We start from the raw sequence: 17,714 nt of genomic DNA on the forward strand, positions 1-17,714 counted from the left end.
GATGTAAGATATTTTCAGCTGTCACGCAGAGAAAACGGAAACAGGCTTGTGTTGGTGCTAAAGAATTCTGCTCCAGTCACTGGCGCTCATGGCTTCTTTAACTGGTGTTTGTGTACAGCCTGTGTGTAAAAGGAGACCCATTTAATTAATTAATGATTTTCCCCAGGGTGCAGTGCAGGCCTTGTGTACCGTGAAGCAGAAAAAGGCAGCTGGTCCGGGGGCAGATGTGAAGTCTGTCAGCCCAGCTTTTGCTCGTCAATCACTCAGTTCTCTCACCGTGTGTGTGCCTGTTTGTAGATGTACGTGTATTGTGGCCGGCCCTGGGTCAGGGGGAGCGTACGAGGGGATGGCGTGTTCTGAGGACCTGCGCTCCTGCCTTTCAGCCCTCAGCATAATCTGCTCTGTCAACGTCCTGCTTTCTCTCTTTATCTCAGCCGCATCTTCCCAATTTGTGGACCCAGACGTGAGTTACGCATTTGTTTTTTCTCTCTGTTTCTCACTGACACCCTATCCTCTGCGTCATTGTAGTACTGAGCTGCCTTGGCGCTACTAGTTACCACAGGCAGCGCTGTGACTACCTGGGGAGGCCTGCAATTCCCTGGACACTTGATAAGAAAGACAAATGTTGGCTACAGAGAAACTCTTGGGGGCCATGCAGTCTCCTCCGCTCAAACATTTATCAAATGCCAGAGGTAATGGTGCATGACCCTTTGTTTCCTCTTCTGCTTCCTTCACTTCTTCCCGACACTGTTGCTGGATGTTGTGTTGAAAGGAGATTTATTTTTCCCTCTGTTATTAGTGTTCTCGGCGTTTTGGAAGCAGGTTAAACTCAGCGGGTGTTGAACATATTCTTGTGTCACTGGGGAAAGTTTTACAATGGGGGCTTTGTGATGTTTCTTTAAGAAGTGGTCAATTGGAAAGTGTTGCCAGGGAGGAGGGGGGGAGGAGCTGCTTGAAAGATTTTCATAGTAGTTTAGACCAGGCTATGACTGAGTCTAGCAAAGGAGACAAATTAATAAAACTTCCAGGAGTGTTAAGAGGAGATTTAATAAAGGTGTTCAAAATTATGTTGGGTTTTAATAGAGTAAATAAGGAGAAACTGTTTCCAATGGTGGGAAGGTCAGTAACCAGAGGACACAGACTTAAAGTAATTGGTAAAAGAACCAGGGGGAGGATGGGGAGAAATTTTTTTAAGCAGCGAATTGTTATGATCTGGAATGCACTGCCCGAAAGGTGGTGGAAGCAGATTCAATAATAACTTTCAAAAGGAAATTGGATATTTACTTGAAAATGAGATATTTGCAGGGCTATGGGGAAAGAGTAGGGGAGTGGGACTAATTGAATAGTTCTTCAAAGAACCGGCACAGGCACGATGGTCTGAATGGTCTCCTTCAGTGCTGTATGATTCTATGAAATCAAACCTGATGGGTGTTGTCAGCCTCATTATGCTAGTGCCTCAAAGGAAAGGACACCCTTAAAATCCAGAGGCCCTCTTGTGATCTCGAGTTTCCTATTCATCCGCGTCGGTAATTTCCATCGGGGAGAGAGGCACGCTTCTGATCGGAAGATCGTCAGAAACCCCAGATCAATGGCATAAAGGGACACTTATGCCGTTTCTTCGTGGTTTCCACCGATGTGCGCAGGTGTGCCAGGACTGAGATGGTGTCAGCACCCCAAGCACGATTTCGGGTGCCCCCACGGTCAGCCTTGGGGAGAGTTGGGCAAAGCACAGCACCATGGTGACAAGCAGTTGGTAGAGGAATGGGGAAAACAAGTGCGGGTGTAAAGAATGATAGGAGGAGGAGGGTGTTTTTTGACTGTGGTGCTTCTCCTTTTATTCAAGGTGTGATAGAGTAGGTGTTTGATCGAGGTGGGGGGAGGATTTTTGCTCTGTGGTAGAGAAACAATGTTTAAAGAAAGACTTGTATTTATATAGAGCCTTTCATGATCTCAGGTCGTCCCAAAGCATCTTACAGCCAATGAAATACTTTAAAAAAAATGTTTTCACTGTTGTAATGTAGGAAACATGGCAGCCAATTTGCGCACAGCAAACTTCCACAAACAGAAGCGTGATGGTGACCAGATCATTTGTTTTTAAGTATTGTTTGAGGGATAGATATTGGCCAGGACACCAGGAGAACTCCCCTGCTCTGAGGTGAATGGCACAGGAGAGGGCCAAGCAAATTTCTCCAATGGTTGTCAGGGAGGCTTGCAGTTGACATAGAATCATAGAATCTTACAGCATAGAAGGAGGCCATTCGGCCCATCGTGCCTGTGCTGGCTCTTTGAAAGAGCTGTCCAATGTTGTCGCACACCCCAGCTTTTTCCCCATAATCCTGCAAATTAGTCCTCTTCAAGTACATGTTCAATTGCCTTTTGAAAATTCCTATGGAATCCTATGGAGGTAGTATGTTTCAGATCTTAACAACCCTCCATGTGAAAAAATTTCTCCTCATTTCTCCTCTAGTTCTACATTCACTCTACATTAACAGCTTCCTGTAGCAAGTATTGAAGCTACAGCACCATTTTGGATGTCAAAAGCCAAAGATAAAGGGGTGAAATGGGTTCATAGAGAATAGGCAGCCCGTTTTACATCGCGCCAATGGAAATGAAGTCAATCGAAAGGAAAATCGGACACAGTGTAAAATGAGCTGCCGATTCACTATCAGCCCATTTGCCACTACTAGTAAAGATCAAACCCCCAAAGACTTTACTTAACCAAAGAAGTCTGTCCTTGTAAGACAAATAGCACATAAATGGTAGCTCAGGATGCCAGATTTTTATACGGGGCATCTGCCCCGGCTTATTAGAGGAAATCTGGGTGCAGAGCTGTCTGCTATTCATAATCTAGTTACTGTGCCCTTTTCAGGCACTGACACCAGAAAATCCATAGAGGAAATTCGAGTATAGCACAAAGCAGGACAAAATGACGAGCACTCAATTTTCCTCTGTGTTGCACCCATTTTGCAGGCACTGTTAAAAATCTACCCTAAAATACAAAAGCAAGGAAGTTATGATGAACCTTTATAAAACATTGGTTCGGCCACAACTGGAGTATTGTGTCCAGTTCTGGGCACCGTACCTTTGGATGGATGTGAATACCTTAGAGATGGTCCAGAAGAGATTTACTAGAATGGTTCCAGGGATAAGGGACTTCAGTTACGTGGATAGACTGGAGAAGCTGGAGTTGTTCTCCTTAGAGCAGAGAAGGTTAAGAAGAGATTTGATAGAGGTATTCAAAATCATGAAGTGTCTAGACAAAGTAGATAGAGAGAAACTGTTCCCATTGGTGGAAGGGTTAAGAACCAGAGGACATAGATTTAAGGTGATTGGTAAAAGAACCAAAGGCAACATGAGGAAAAATGTTTTTACACAGCGGGTGGTTATGATCTGGAATGCACTGCCGGTGGCAGCGGGGTGGTGGTGGGGGGGGCGGGCGGGGGGGTGGTGGTGGGGGGTGCGGGCAGGGGGGTGGTGGAGGCAGATTCAATCGTGGCCTTCAAAAGGGAATTGGATATGTACTTGAAGGGTAAAAATTTGCAGAGCAAGGGGGAAAGGGCAGGGGAGTGGGACGAGGTGGATTGGTCTTGCTGAGAGCAGGCACGGACTCGACAGGCCGAATGGAATCCTTCCGTGCTGTAACCATTCTATGATTCTATGATTCGACATCTTGCATTTTGATACTTAAAACCAAAATAAAAAGAAAAGAATTTACAAGAAGGGTGTGAAATGACTACCAGAACTGTCAATTTCACAACCTATCCTTTAGGGGGTGCCACCAGCCAATCACATGAAATAAAAAGAAAGATTTTCTGGGTTTTTTTTATTCGTTCATGGGATGTGGGCATCGCTGGCGAGGCCAGCATTTATTGCCCATCCCTAATTGCCCTTGAGAAGGTGGTGGTGAGCCGCCTTCTCGAACCGCTGCAGTCCGTGTGGTGACGGTTCTCCCACAGTACTGTTAGGAAGGGAGTTCCAGGATTTTGGCCCAGCGACGATGAAGGAACGGCGATATATTTCCAAGTCGGGATGGTGTGTGACTTGGAGGGGAACGTGCAGGTGGTGTTGCTCCAATGCTCCTTCTGCCCTTGTCCTTCTAGGTCTTGAGTCTTGTTGGAGCTGCAATCATCCAGGCAAGTGGAGAGTATTCTATCATATTCCTGACTTGTGCCTTGTAGATGGTGGAAAGGCTTTGGGGAGTCAGGAGGTGAGTCACTCGCCGCAGAATACCCAACCTCTGACCTGCTCTTGTAGCCACAGTATTTATGTGGCTGGTCCAGTTAAGTTTCTGGTCAATGGTGACCCCCAGGATGTTGATGGTGGGGGATTTGGCGATGGTAATGCTGTTGAATGTCAAGGGGAGGTGGTTAGACTCTCTCTTGTTGGAGATGGTCATTGCCTGGCACTTGTCTGGAGCGAATGTTATTTGCCACTTATCAGCCCAAGCCTGGATATTGTCCAGGTCTTGCTGCACGCGGGCACGGACTGCTTCATTATCTGAGGGGTTGTGAATGGAACTGAATACTGTGCAATCATCAGTGAACATCCCCACTTCTGACCTTATGATGGAGGGAAGGTCATTGATGAAGCAGCTGAAGATGGTTGGGCCTAGGACACTGCCCTGAGGAACTCCTGCAGCAATGTCCTGGGGCTAAGATGATTGGCCTCCAACAACCACTACCATCTTCCTTTGTGCTAGGTATGACTCCAGCCACTGTTTGCATTGTGAGTTGTTACCAGCTGGGAGAGGATATGCAGTTGGAAGCTAGGTGAAGAAAAGGAATAGAGACTGAGCTCCACATATCAGTTTAGCAGGTACAGTAGTGTAGTGGTTATGTTATGTTATGGCCTCCCATCTTCCACCTTCTGTAAACGTCATCTCATCCAAAGCTCTACTGCCTGTATCTGAACTCGTACCAAGTCTCGTTCACCCATCACCCCCGTGCTCGCTGATCTACATTGGCTCCTAGTCCAGCAATGCCTCAAATTTAAAGTTCAAATCCTTCCACGGCTTCACCTTTCCCTATCTCTGAATCTCCTCCAGCCCTACATCCCTCTGAGAACTCTACGTTCCTCCAATTCTGGTCTCTACTGCATCCCTAATTTCATTCGCCCTAGTATTGGTGGCTGTGCCTTCAGCTGACTAGGCCCTAAGCTGTGGAATTCCCCCCTAAACCTTTCCACATCTCCATCTCTCTCTCTTCCTTTAAGATGCTCCTTAAAACCTACCTCTTTGAGCAAGCTTTTGGTCACCTGCCCTAATATCTCTTTAAGTGGCTTGATGTCAAAATTTGTCTTGATAACGCTCCTGTGAAGCACCTCGGGACGTTTTACTACGTTAAAAGTGCTATATAAATGCAAGTTGTTTTTATTGTTGTTGTTATTGGACTAGTATTCCAGAGGCCTGGACTAATAATCCAGAGAACGTGAGTTCAAATCACACTAGGGCAGTTTAAGAATTTGAATTCAAATTTAAAAAGCTGGTATCAGTAAAAGTGACGATGTTCATGAAAACCCAACCAGTGCCCTTTAGGGAAGCAAACCTGCCACCTTTACTCGGTCTGACCTATATGTCACCCCAGTCCCACACCAACTCTTAAGTGCCTCTGAAGTGGCCGTGCAAACTACTCAATTGCCAACGGCTCAAGAATAAGGTCCACCATCACGTTCTCAGGGCAACCAGGGATAGGCAATAAATGTCAGCTTTGCCCACATCCCGAGAATTAATGTTAAGATAAAGTCTACCCAAGAATCCTAACGGAGAAAAATGAGCAAAGGCGGAAATAACTAAGCTCACCTACAAAAGTAATTTACAGACCATGTGATTGAGGTGAGATGGAAGAAGCTTCCGGAAAAGCAACTGATCTCATCATAATGAGATGACAATGAAAGTTAAAAGGAGAGATGGCTCTTAGTGTGTATCAGAACAGTTCTCTCAACACTTGGCCTCGGCACCTCTGAGTGAATCAATGATGGTGTTGATGTCATTTGAATTGCCTTTCAGAAAGATTTAAATTCCAAATAATTGTGTAAAAAGAGCAATCTGAGTCCCTTAGGGCAGCAGATGTGTTTTTCTGGATGTAATTTTACTTGAAAAAAGTGCTGCCATTTGTCCTCAGCTCCCTATCGTAGTGGTTATGGTACCAAATAGCAGCCCGGAGCTCAAATAGGACCTTGGCATGTTGTGGCATGTTGGGATCACTAAATCTGATAATTTGTGGGCCAGTACCATAAAACTTGACAGATTGCAAAGTACCAAACTGGTTCACTAATTTCCTTCAGGGAAAGGAGAGGGAGTTGAAGTGGTGAGCTACAGGCAAGGAACACGCTTGCAGACAGAACAGAGCTGTTCAGCAGTGTGGCCTGTTTTGTTTCTCAGATGCTGACTGACCTGCTGTGCATTTCTAATACTTCCCGGGTACAGTAGCACTTCCAGGGTTAAGGTACGACACAAGCGACCCAAAGGATGTGAGTTTAAATCCCACCAGGCATGTTGAGAAACTGGCACCTGGAAAAAAAAACGACTATGAAAGCTGCCAGATTGTCATAAAAGTCCAACTGGTTCACTAATGTCCTTCAGGGAAGGGAACCTGCCATTCTTACCCAGTCTGGCCTATGTGTGACTCCATTTTGGCGCAGACTCGATGGGCCAAATGGCCTCCTCCTGTGCTGTAACCTTTCTATGTTTCTATTATTTCTACAGTAGATGGTTGACTCTTATGCCCTCTGAAGTGGCCTAATAAGCCAGTTGTTAAAAAAACCTTCGCTATGAAGGTCCACCTTTGTAAGTGCCAATTAGAGAAGGGCAATCAATGTAGCCTTTGCCAATGTTGCCCACATTCCAAAAGCAGTTGCACTGTGGTGCTCGTAACCCCCTGGAAGGTACAGGGCTTGATTCCTGGTCTACCTGGATTGGGATGAGGGGCTCCTCTCAGCCCAGGGTGCTACAATTGGCCTCAGTATCCTTGAGCTAAGGAGGAAAAAATCAGCCAGGGTTCCTGCTTCAGAATGTAATCCACTGACACCTATTGGACAGTACATCTGTGTGTGGATGTTGGGTAAGGGCCAGATTGGACTGGACTGTGATGCCTCGTTATGGTCGGAATAATTGCTGATACTCGCTGTCAAAGGCCCACACATGAAGAATAGTCATTTCGCTGAGATGACGGGGGGGGGGGGGGGGGGGCGCCAGACCCCACCTTAAGTTGCCAGAGCAAAAGAATTATGTAAAACTACTATGTGTTGTGCCAATGGACTTAGTTTAGTTAAAAGAAAGAATGATCTTGCATTGATATAGGTAGCACCTTTCATGACCTCAGAACATCCCAAAGAGCTTCACAGCCAATAAAGTACATTTCAAGTGTAGTCACTGTTGTGATGTAGGGAAACACAGCAGCCAATTTGTGCACAGCAAGATCCCACGAATAGCAATGAGATAAATGGCCAAATAATCTGTTATTAGTGATGTTGGGGAAGGATAAATATTGGCCAGGACACCGGAAGAACTCCACAGCTCTTCTTCAAATAGTGCCACCGGATCTTTTACGTCCACCTGAGAGGGCAGACTGGCCCTTGATTTAGCGTCTCATCCAAAAATTAGGAACATAGGAACATAGGAACAGGAGTAGGCCATTCAGCCCCTCGTGCCTGCTCTGCCATTTGATAAGATCATGGCTGATCTGCAATCTAACTCCATATAGCTGCCTTTGGCCCATATCTCTTAATACCTTTGGTTCCCAAAAAGCTATCTATCTCAGATTTAAATTTAGCAATTGAGCTAGTATCAATTGCCGTTTGCGGAAGAGAGTTCCAAACTTCTACCACCCTTTGTGTGTAGAAATGTTTTCTACTCTCACTCCTGAAAGGTCTGGCTCTAATTTTTAGATTGTGCCCCCTACTCCTAGAATCCCCAACCAGCGGAAATAGTTTCTCTCTATCCACCCTATCTGTTCCCCTTAATACCTTATAAACTTCGATCAGATCACCCCTTAATTCGAAACTCTAGAGAATACAACCCCAATTTGTGAAATCTCTCCTCGTAACTTAACTCTTGAAGTCCGGGTATCATTCTAGTAAACCTACGCTGCACTCCCTCCAAGGCCAATATGTCCTTCCGAAGGTGCAGTGCCCAGAACTGCTCACAGTACTCCAGGTGCGGTCTAACCAGGGTTTTGTATAGCTGCAGCATAACTTCTGCCCCCTTGTACTCTAATCCTCTAGATATAAAGGCCAGCATTCCATGATCCTTATTGATTATTTTCTGCACCTGTTCATGACACTTCAATGATCTATGTACCTGAACCCCTAAGTCCCTTTGGACATCCACTGTTTTTAACTTTTTACCATTTAGAAAGTACCTTGTTCTACCCTTTTTTGATCCAAAGTGGATGACCTCACATTTGTCTACATTGAATTCCATTTGCCACAGTTTTGCCCATTCATCTAATCTATCAATATCCCTTTGTAATTTTATGTTTTCATCTACACTGCTTACAATGCCACCAATCTTTGTGTCATCCGCAAACTTAGATATGAATCTTTCTATGCCTTCATCTAAGTCGTTAATAAATATTGTGAATAATTGAGGCCCCAAAACAGATCCCTGCAGGACTCCACTAGTCACATCCTGCCAATGTGAGTACCTGCCCATTATCCCTACTCTCTATCGCCTTTCGCTCAGCCAACTTCCTAACCAAGTCCGTACTTTTCCCTCGATTCCATGGGCTTCTATCTTAGCTAACAGTCTCTTATGTGGAACCTTATCAAATGCCTTCTGGAAGTCCATATAAATAACATCCATTGACATTCCCCTGTCCACTACTTTAGTCACCTCTTCAAAAAATTCAATCAGGTTTGTCAGGCACGACCTACCTTTCACAAATCCATGCTGGCTCTCTCTGATTAACTGAAAATTCTCAAGGTGTTCAGTCACCTGTACTGCATTGTCAGCCTATGCTCAAGTCTGGGGAGCAGGACTTGAACTCACAACCTTCTGACTCAGAGCTGGACGTGCTACCATTGAGCCAAGGCTGAGACTTTAGTTGAGTACACAGAGGCTCTGCTGTATCGCAATACACACGGTTGGGTGCCGTTTCCACTCATTGGGGGGAATTTTAACTTAAATCGGATCGGAAGTCAATGGAAAGGAAAATCGGGAGCGGTGTATAATGGGCGGCCAATCCTATATCACTCGTTTTACACTATCGCCAAAAGTTAAAATAATTCCCATTGTAATTGAGACAGTTGTCAGCAAATTAATTGTGTTTGGTAGCTTATGTTCATTGGTTGTGCACTGGATAAAGGTCTCTAAAGTGGGAACGTGATGCAGGGGCAGTGTTGCGCCACATCGGTTTTCTTGTTATCGTACCCATTCACTGGCTAGAGGCAATTGAGAGAATGGGTGGCTGTCATTGCAAAATGGGCAAGAAAGGTCCGAGGGTCAGCACTGTATCTAGTAGCTGGTCAGCTGGGAGACGGTAGGCACTTCCAATTCTCACCTGGAACATTGTAGACTAATGTCGGCTCTGGACCATACTTCTACTCAGGGCTGCTAAAGTCTTTTGTTTATCATCAAATGACTTCTGCCATCATTTTGAATGATGTGGAGATGCCGGTGATGGACTGGGGTTGACAATTGTAAACAATTTTACAACACCAAGTTATAGTCCAACAATTTTATTTTAAAATCCACAAGCTTTCGGAGGCTTCCTCCTTCCTCATTTTGAATGACGTGTCTCTTGGATGTCTACCCTTAGCAACATGACACTGACCACAGGAACATGTAAGGAATCTTACAACACCAGGTTATAGTCCAACAGTTTTATTTGAAAATCACAAGCTTTCGGAGGCTTTCTCCTTCGTCAGGTGAGTGTGACACCTGACGAAGGAGAAAGCCTCCGAAAGCTTGTGATTTTCAAATAAAACTGTTGGACTATAACCTGGTGTTGTAAGATTCCTTACATTTGTCCACCCCAGTCCATCACTGGCGTGACCACATCACAGGAACATGGGAATTGCTAGATGAAAAAAGTCCAAGGTCTCGTTCATCTTCTACCATCCTGGTAGTCACATGATAATAATAACGGAATTGTTGACTAATCATGGCAACCAATCTCCATCAGTTAGCCTACAACAGACCCAGACATGACGTGAGGAAAACCCCAGTGGTGGAGAGCTTTGGGAACCATAGGTCCAAAGTCACCTGTTCCTCCCAAGCATTCTACACTTACCACATGTCATGTCTCAAATTTCATGTCTCAAATTACTCATATACTGTATCCAAAAATGTGTCCATATCCTGCTTATTTCAAGCCTAAGTGAGACGAAGAGGTTTAGGGACAGGGTACAGGGGCTGAAAACCCTACCATCGAGGATGGAGCAGAGGGACTGAGGGAGGCGAATAATACACAGGATGCCAGAGTTGGAGTACATGCTGGGAAAAAGGGCTGGAAACAACTGCAAGATGGAGAAAGGGGGGTCATGAGAAAGGTTTAGGAATATAGGAATTGCTAGACGAAAAAAGACCAAGCTCCATCTAGTTTGCCTTCTGCCATCCGGGTAGTCACATGATTTGAAGACACATTAATGAAAGCATGAAGGCTAACTGCAATTTGTGATTTTTTAAAAATTCTATGACCTCACATCCTTATCAGTGTCACTATCAAGAAGAAAGCAACTCATTAAAAATATTTACAATGCAAGCATCAGTCTCATTTTGGTTCCATTATATCAAGAGCAATATAGCAAAATTACACCATAGAACTATCTGATTGACCAAGGTATGAGGGTTTCTGGTCCCGTCGCATACTATTTCCGGACAATTAGTTGTCTGTTTATGACCAACCTTTCATTTAAAGTATTGGAGATCACTGGAGCAGATATTGTTTTATTAAAAAGCACGGGCGCAGGGCCAAGCCACATAGTGCAGGACACCAAGGTTGAAGAGAGTAGGAGAGAAGATGAGATGAATCAAGACATGATACAAATGTTTCTAAATATGAAAGGATGGGACAATATTTCCAGTAGTTGAGAGAACAAGAATGAGGGGCCACAGATACAAGATTAAATGTAAGAGATTTAGAATAGAGCAGGAGAAACCTCTTTACAGAGTTGTGAGGCTGTGGAATTCACTTCCAGGATTAATGGTTGAGGCAGAAACTATGTCAACATTCAAGATTAGATTGGATAGGTGGATGAAGGGAAAGGGGTTTCGAGGGATATGGAAATGTGATTTGGAATATTTGCTCACCAGACAATTCCAACACGGACTGATTTGACCAAATGGTCTCTTTCCATGTTGTAAGTTTATGTATGTATTAAGTAATATTATGACTAATATTTTACTTTTTACTAAGTTCAAATTAGTTTCCTACCTTGTTTTCTCTATCTCATTCATCCTCTCATTGTGGACTTGTTGGCATGTTGAAATATAGAAACATAGAAACTAGGAGCAGGAGTAGGCCATTCGGCCCTTCGAGCCTGCCCCGCCATTCAATATGATCATGGCTGATCCTCTATCTCAATACCATGTTCCCACTCTCTCCCCATACCCCTTGATGCCTTCTGTATATAGAAATCTATCTATTTCCTTCCTAAATATATTCAGTGACTTGGCCTCCACAGCCTTCTGTGGTAGAGAATTCCACAGGTTCACCACCCTCTGAGTGAAGAAACTTCTCCTAATCTCAGTCCTAAATGTCCTACCCCGTATCCTGAGACTGTGACCCCTCATTCTAGACCCCCCAGCCAGGGGAAACATCCTCCCTGCATCCAGTCTGTCTAGCCCTGTCAGAATTTTATATCTTTCAATGATATCCCTTCTCATTCTTCTAAACTCGAGTGAATACAGGCCTAATAAACCTAATCTCTCCTTATACGACAGTCCTGCCATCCCAGGAATCAGTCTGGTGAACCTTCGCTGCACTCCCTCTATGGCAAGCATATCCTTTCTTAGGTAAGGAGACCAAAACCGCCTTGGGTGGCATCACAGCTGAGCCCTGATCCTGCCCACACCCAACATCAACACAGGGGAGGGATGGAGTGACTGGTCAGTGGTCAGGAACCGGTACCCTGGGGTTGAATGTTACCCTTCCTCCCAGCACTGGGGTAGGGGGTAGAATTATTCTTATCCTGAGTGACCGATAGGAACATAGGAAAATAGAGAGACAGGAGTAGGCCATTTAGCCCCTTGAGGCTGATCCGCCATTCCATGAGATTATGGCTGATCTGTGATCTAACTCCATATACCTGCCTTGGCCCCATATCCCTTAATACCTTTGGTTAACAAAAATCTATCAATCTCAGATTTAGAATTCACAATTGAGCTAGCATCAACTGCCGCTTGCGGAAGAGAGTTCCAAACTTCTACCACCCTTAGCATGTAGAAGTGTTTCCTAACTTCACTTCTGAAAATCTGGCTGTCCCCTTGTCCTAGACTCCCCAACCAGCAGAAGTAGTTTCTCTCCATCTATCCTATCAACGTGCGATTCCCCTGCCACCAGATTTCCCTCTCTGCTCTCCGCCCAGGCGATGCTTAAGGTGGTAAAGACGAGAACGTAGCCCATGGTGAAGCGTTGTATAAACACAAGTTGGAAAGACAGTGACAGTTTTACTCAAGAGGCTGAACTTCAGCTTTTCTGTCTTAACTCAATAAATCAGAGGTCCCTCCTGTATCTGTCATGAAATTGCCAATAAATTTTAATATCAGCTTCAAATAACTTGTCCAATAACTTGTTGAGATAAAGAGCGTCAAAGCAGCCGAAGGGGAAGATATCACTAAGATAACACAAACCGTGCTGACATTTATTTTTTAATTTGTTCTCCTTAACAACTTATTGCAATTGATATGATGACAAACTTTGGCTGCAAAGAGTGGATAAGGGGATCATAAATTAGCACGAGAAAAACAGGATCAAGTGGCCCACTGGAAAAATTAGGTGAAATGAAAATATGTTGAACCACTGACATCGTTGGCTAATATTTCATCACTCGCACAGGTTGAAAAAATATTGCTTCTCTGATCGATCACATGCATTCACAGTGAGGGGTAGATTACATGCTAATTATTGGCACAAAGGGGCCCTGCATCAAAGCTGTGCGTTCTGGGTAAGCTGTCCTATCGGGAAATTTTCAGAATTTGGCCACTGCGGGGGTGGGGGAAGGGGAAGAAATGGGGCAGGGGGTGGGGGGAGGGAGGAGGGGGAAGAGAGGGGGGAGGAGGTAGGGAGGAGGGGGGCATGTCAGAAATTGCAGGGCCTGTTCGGCATGAATTTCTCGCCAACTGGTTGGTATTGCGAGGCATAATGAGCCTGTAGTCTCGTTTAGGAGGAGACCGTAGCTCCTACCTCTGAATACTAGGTTGGCATCTAGCAGGATATTCACGTCCAACAGGAGTGGAGTGGCGACCCCTCCCACCCTCCCCCCATCGAGTCTAGCCGGTCCCGCTGACAGGTGTCTTTATTACGGAAAGACCTAGAGCACGATCTGCTGAGTGTAAAAAGCAGCAGAAGAAATGGATTGTCTCATGTGCCAAAAGGCACTGAAAAGAGAGAAGAATGAGCCTTGTATACATTTTGTGCACGTGCTATGCATTGTCTGCCTTTATTTGCATCTGCCCAGGTAGGCCTCCGAAGAATAGCGGTAAGAGAGGAATTAACGATCAGATGACAAGCTTTTTCTTCTATCCTTTCCATGAGTATGAGTGAGAGGTGAGAAAAGCCTTGCCAGACACTGGAGGTGTGCTCAAGTCTCATGTGAACTTGGGGGTCAGACGTGGCTCACTGGTAGCACTCTTGCCTCTGAGTCAGAAGGTTGTGGGTTTAATTCCCACTCCAGGGACGTAAGTACAAAATCTGCACTAATACAATATCTAGGCTAACGCTAACAGTCGGAGGTGCCATCTTTCAGATGAGACGATAAACCGAGGCCCTGTCTGCCCTCTATGTTGGACATAAAAGATCCCATGGCACTATTTGAAGAAGAACGTGGAGTTCTCCCCAATGTCCTGGCCAATATGTATCCCTCAACCACCATCACTAAAACAGATAATCTGGTCATTATCACTTTGCTGTGTACAAATTGGTTGCCGTGTTTCCTACATTAAAAACAGAGATTACACTTCAAAAAGTACTTCATTGGCTGTATAGTGTTTTGGGATGTCCTGAGAGCGTGAAAGTGCTATATAAATGCAAGTCTTTCTTTTTTCTTTATTTTCAAGAAAAGTTCTTGAGGAGAACAACAACAACAACTTGCATTTATATAGCAACTTTAATGTAGTAAAACGTCCCAAGGTGCTTCACTGGAGCGATTATCAAACAAAATTTGACACCGAGCCACACAAGGAGATATTAGGACAGGTGACTAAAAGTTTGTTCGAAAAGGTGGGTTTTAAGGAGCGTCTTAAAGGAAGAGAGAGAGATAGAGTCAGAGATGTTTGGGGAGAGAATTCCAGAGCTTAGGGCCTAGGCAGCTGAAGGCACAACTGCCAATGGTGGAGCGATAAAAATCGGTGATGCTCAAGAGGCCAGAATTGGAGGAGTGCAGAGATCTCGGAGGGTTTTAGGGCTGGAGGAGGTTACAGAGATAAGAAGGGGCGAGGCTATGGAGGGATTTGAAAACAAGGATGAGAATTTTTAAATCAAGGCGTTGCCGGACAGGGAGCCAATTCAGGTCACCGAGCACAGATGTGATGGGTGAACAGGACTTGATGTGAGTAAGGATAGGATCAGCAGAGTTTTAGATGAGCTCAAGTTTATGGAAGGGGAAAGATGGGAGGCCAGTTAGGAGAGTGTCAGAATAGTCAGGTCTAGAGGTCACAAAGGCATGGATGAGGGTTTCAGCAGCAGATGAGCTGAGGCAGGCGCGGGGACAGGTGATGTTATGGAGTTGGAAGTAGGCGGCCTTGGTGACAGAGCGAATATGTGGTCAGAAGCTCATCTTTTCTTTTATTCGTTCATAGGATGTGGGCGTCGCTGGCAAAGCCAGCATTTATTGCCCATCCCTAATTGCCCTTGAGAAGGTGGTGGTGAGCCGCCTCCATGAACCGCTGCAGTCCATTTGGTGAAGATTCTCAATCAGTGCTGTTAGGTAGGGTGTTCCAGGATTTTAACCCAGTGACGATGAATGAACGGCGATATATTTCCAAGTCGGGATGGTGTGTGACTTGGAGGGGAACGTGCAGATGGGGTTGTTCCCATGTGCCTGCTGCCCTTGTCCTTCTAGGTGGTAGAGGTCGCGGGTTTGGGAGGTGCTGTCGAAGAAGCCTTGGCGAGTTGCTGCAGTGCATCCTGTGGATGGTACACACTGCAGCCACGGTGCGCCGGTGGTGAAGGGAGTGAATGTTTAGGGTGGTGGATGGGGTGCCAATCAAGCGGGCTGCTTTGTCCTGGATGGTGTCGAGCTTCTTGAGTGTTGTTGGAGCTGCACTCATCCAGGCAAGTGGAGAGTATTCCATCACATTCCTGACTCGTGCCTTGTAGATGGTGGAAAGGCTCAGGGCAAATAGGACGCCAAGGTTGTAAACGGTCTGGTTCAGCCTCAGAGGCCCAGAAGCCGGATAGAGTCAGCAGCTAGGGAACGGAGTTTGTGATGAGGACCAAAGACAATGACTTTGGTCTTCCCAATATTTAGTTGAGGAAATGTCTGCTCATCCAGTATGAGATGTTGGACAAGCAGTGTGACAAATCAGAGGCAGTGGAAGGGTCAAGAGAGGTGGTGGTGAGTTGGAGCTGGGTGTCGTCAGCATACATGTGAAACCTGACATTGTGTTTTCAGATGATGTCGCTGAGGGGCAGCATGTAGATAAGAAATAGGAGGGGGCCAAGGATAGATCTTTGGGGGACTCCAGAGGTAACAGTGTGGGAGCGGGAAGAGAAGCCATTGCAGGTGATTCTCTGGCTACGACTGGATAGATAAGAATGGAACCAGGCGAGGGTAGTCCCACCCAGCTGAACGATGGAGGAGAGGTGTTGGAGGAGGATGGTGTGGTCAACCTTGTCAAAGGCTGCAGACAGGTCAAGATGGATGAGGAGGAATAGGTTACTACGGTAACAGTCACATCGGATGTTATTTGTGACGTTTGGTAAGGGCCGTTTCAGTGCTGTGGCAGGGGTGGAAACCTGATTGGAGGGGTTCAAACATGTAGTTGCGGGAAAGAAGGGCATGGATTTGGGAGGCGACAACACGTTCAAGGACTTTGGAGAGGAAAGGGAGGTTGGAGATGGGGTGGTAGTTTGCAAGGACAGAGGGGTCAAGGGTGGGTTTTTGAGGAGGGGAGTGATGACGGCAGATTTGAAGGGGCGGAGACAGGGGAGGAGAGGGAACTGTTAACAATATCAGCTAAAGTGGGAGTCTTGAAGGGAAGTTGGGTGGTCAGCAGTTTGGTGGGAATAGGAGGGAGCAGGAGGTGGGTCTAATGGACAAGATAAGCTCGATGAGGGCATGAGGAGAGATAGGGGAGAAACTAGAGAAAGATGCGAGTTCAGGGCTAGGGCTAGGGGGGATCCTCAGGGAAAGTTTGGTTTGGTGGGCTAGGGGAAGGGAGGGAGGTGGCAGAGGCAGCTGAACGGATGGTCTCAATCTTAGTGACAAAGAAGTCCATGAGCTCCTCCCACTTGTTGGAGATGAGGTTGGAGGGGGCAGGGAAGAGGGGTTTAAGAAGACGGTTTGTAGTGAAGAGAAGCCAGGGATTATCTCTACATTCCAGGATGATCCTGGAATAGTGAGCAGTTTTGGCAGAGGAGAGCAGGACCCGATAGTACTTTATGTGGTCCAGCCAGATCTGGTGATGAATGGCTGAACCACTTATCTGCCATAAACATTCAAGTCTGCGTCCCTTGGACTTAAAGGAGCAAAGATGAGGGCCATACCAGGGGGAACGATGAGGGTGAGAGAGAGTAATGGTTTTAATGGGGACAAGTGCATCGAAAGTGGAGGCGAGGGGGTGATTGAGCGGATCGGTAGCTGCAGAAATGTTGTGGTGAACGGAGGGCCAAAAATTAGACAGTTGAGAATTTGAAAGTGCCGTTGTAAGTGAATTGGGGGAAAGTTTTTTGCTGGGGTGGACACAGAAGGAAGTGGGGTTGGGATGGGGGAAGGGAGATGTGAGTGGCGAGGGATACAAGGAAGTGGCCAGAGATGGCCTTATCAGTGATTGTCACAATGGGAGTGGAGAGGCCACGTGAGACGGCAAGGTCAAGGGAGAGGCCGTGAATGTGGGTAGGAGAGTTTATATGGAGGGAGAGATTAAGGGAGGATAGGAAGGCAATGAACTCAGAGGAGAAAGGGCATGGTGAGTTGAGATGGAGGTTGAAATTACCGAGGATGAGAAGTCACTTGATGCAGAGGCTGAGGGAGGAAAGCAGTGAAGATATTGCAGTGAAAAACTTGGCGTGGTATTTGGATGGGCAGTAGTGAACGAGGATTTTAAAGGAGAGGCGAGATGCTCAAAGGAGGAGAAGGTTCCAGAGGAGTAGAGGGCAGACCAAGGTGTGATTTGGTGATGAGGGCCACACCACCACCGCAGCATCCCAATTGGTAGAAGGTATAGCCGGGGGGGGAGGCTTCATTAAGGGGGAAGGTGTCATCATCTGTCAGCCAAGTTTCCGTCAAGGCCATGATGTCAATGCAATCATCCACGGGAGATTGAGCAACTAGTCAAAAAGAAGAAGGAGGCATATGACATGCATAGGCAGCTGGGATCAAGTGGATCCCTTGAA

At 46.0% G+C, this 17,714-nt stretch overlaps 1 protein-coding gene across 1 annotated transcript in view; it reads left to right on the plus strand.

The window, feature by feature from the left end:
• Nucleotides 1-202: 202 nt before the first annotated feature.
• Nucleotides 203-17,714, plus strand: part of tmie (transmembrane inner ear) — a 110,112-nt gene continuing 92,600 nt past the window's right edge. The window contains exon 1 of the mRNA XM_067975184.1: nucleotides 203-463. Coding sequence (XP_067831285.1) covers nucleotides 347-463 — 117 coding nt within the window. The 5' untranslated portion in view covers nucleotides 203-346. The remainder of the gene's footprint in view (nucleotides 464-17,714) is intronic.

The sequence above is a fragment of the Heptranchias perlo genome, chromosome 3 (assembly GCF_035084215.1).
Source record: "Heptranchias perlo isolate sHepPer1 chromosome 3, sHepPer1.hap1, whole genome shotgun sequence".
Taxonomy (NCBI): Eukaryota; Metazoa; Chordata; class Chondrichthyes; order Hexanchiformes; family Hexanchidae; genus Heptranchias; species Heptranchias perlo.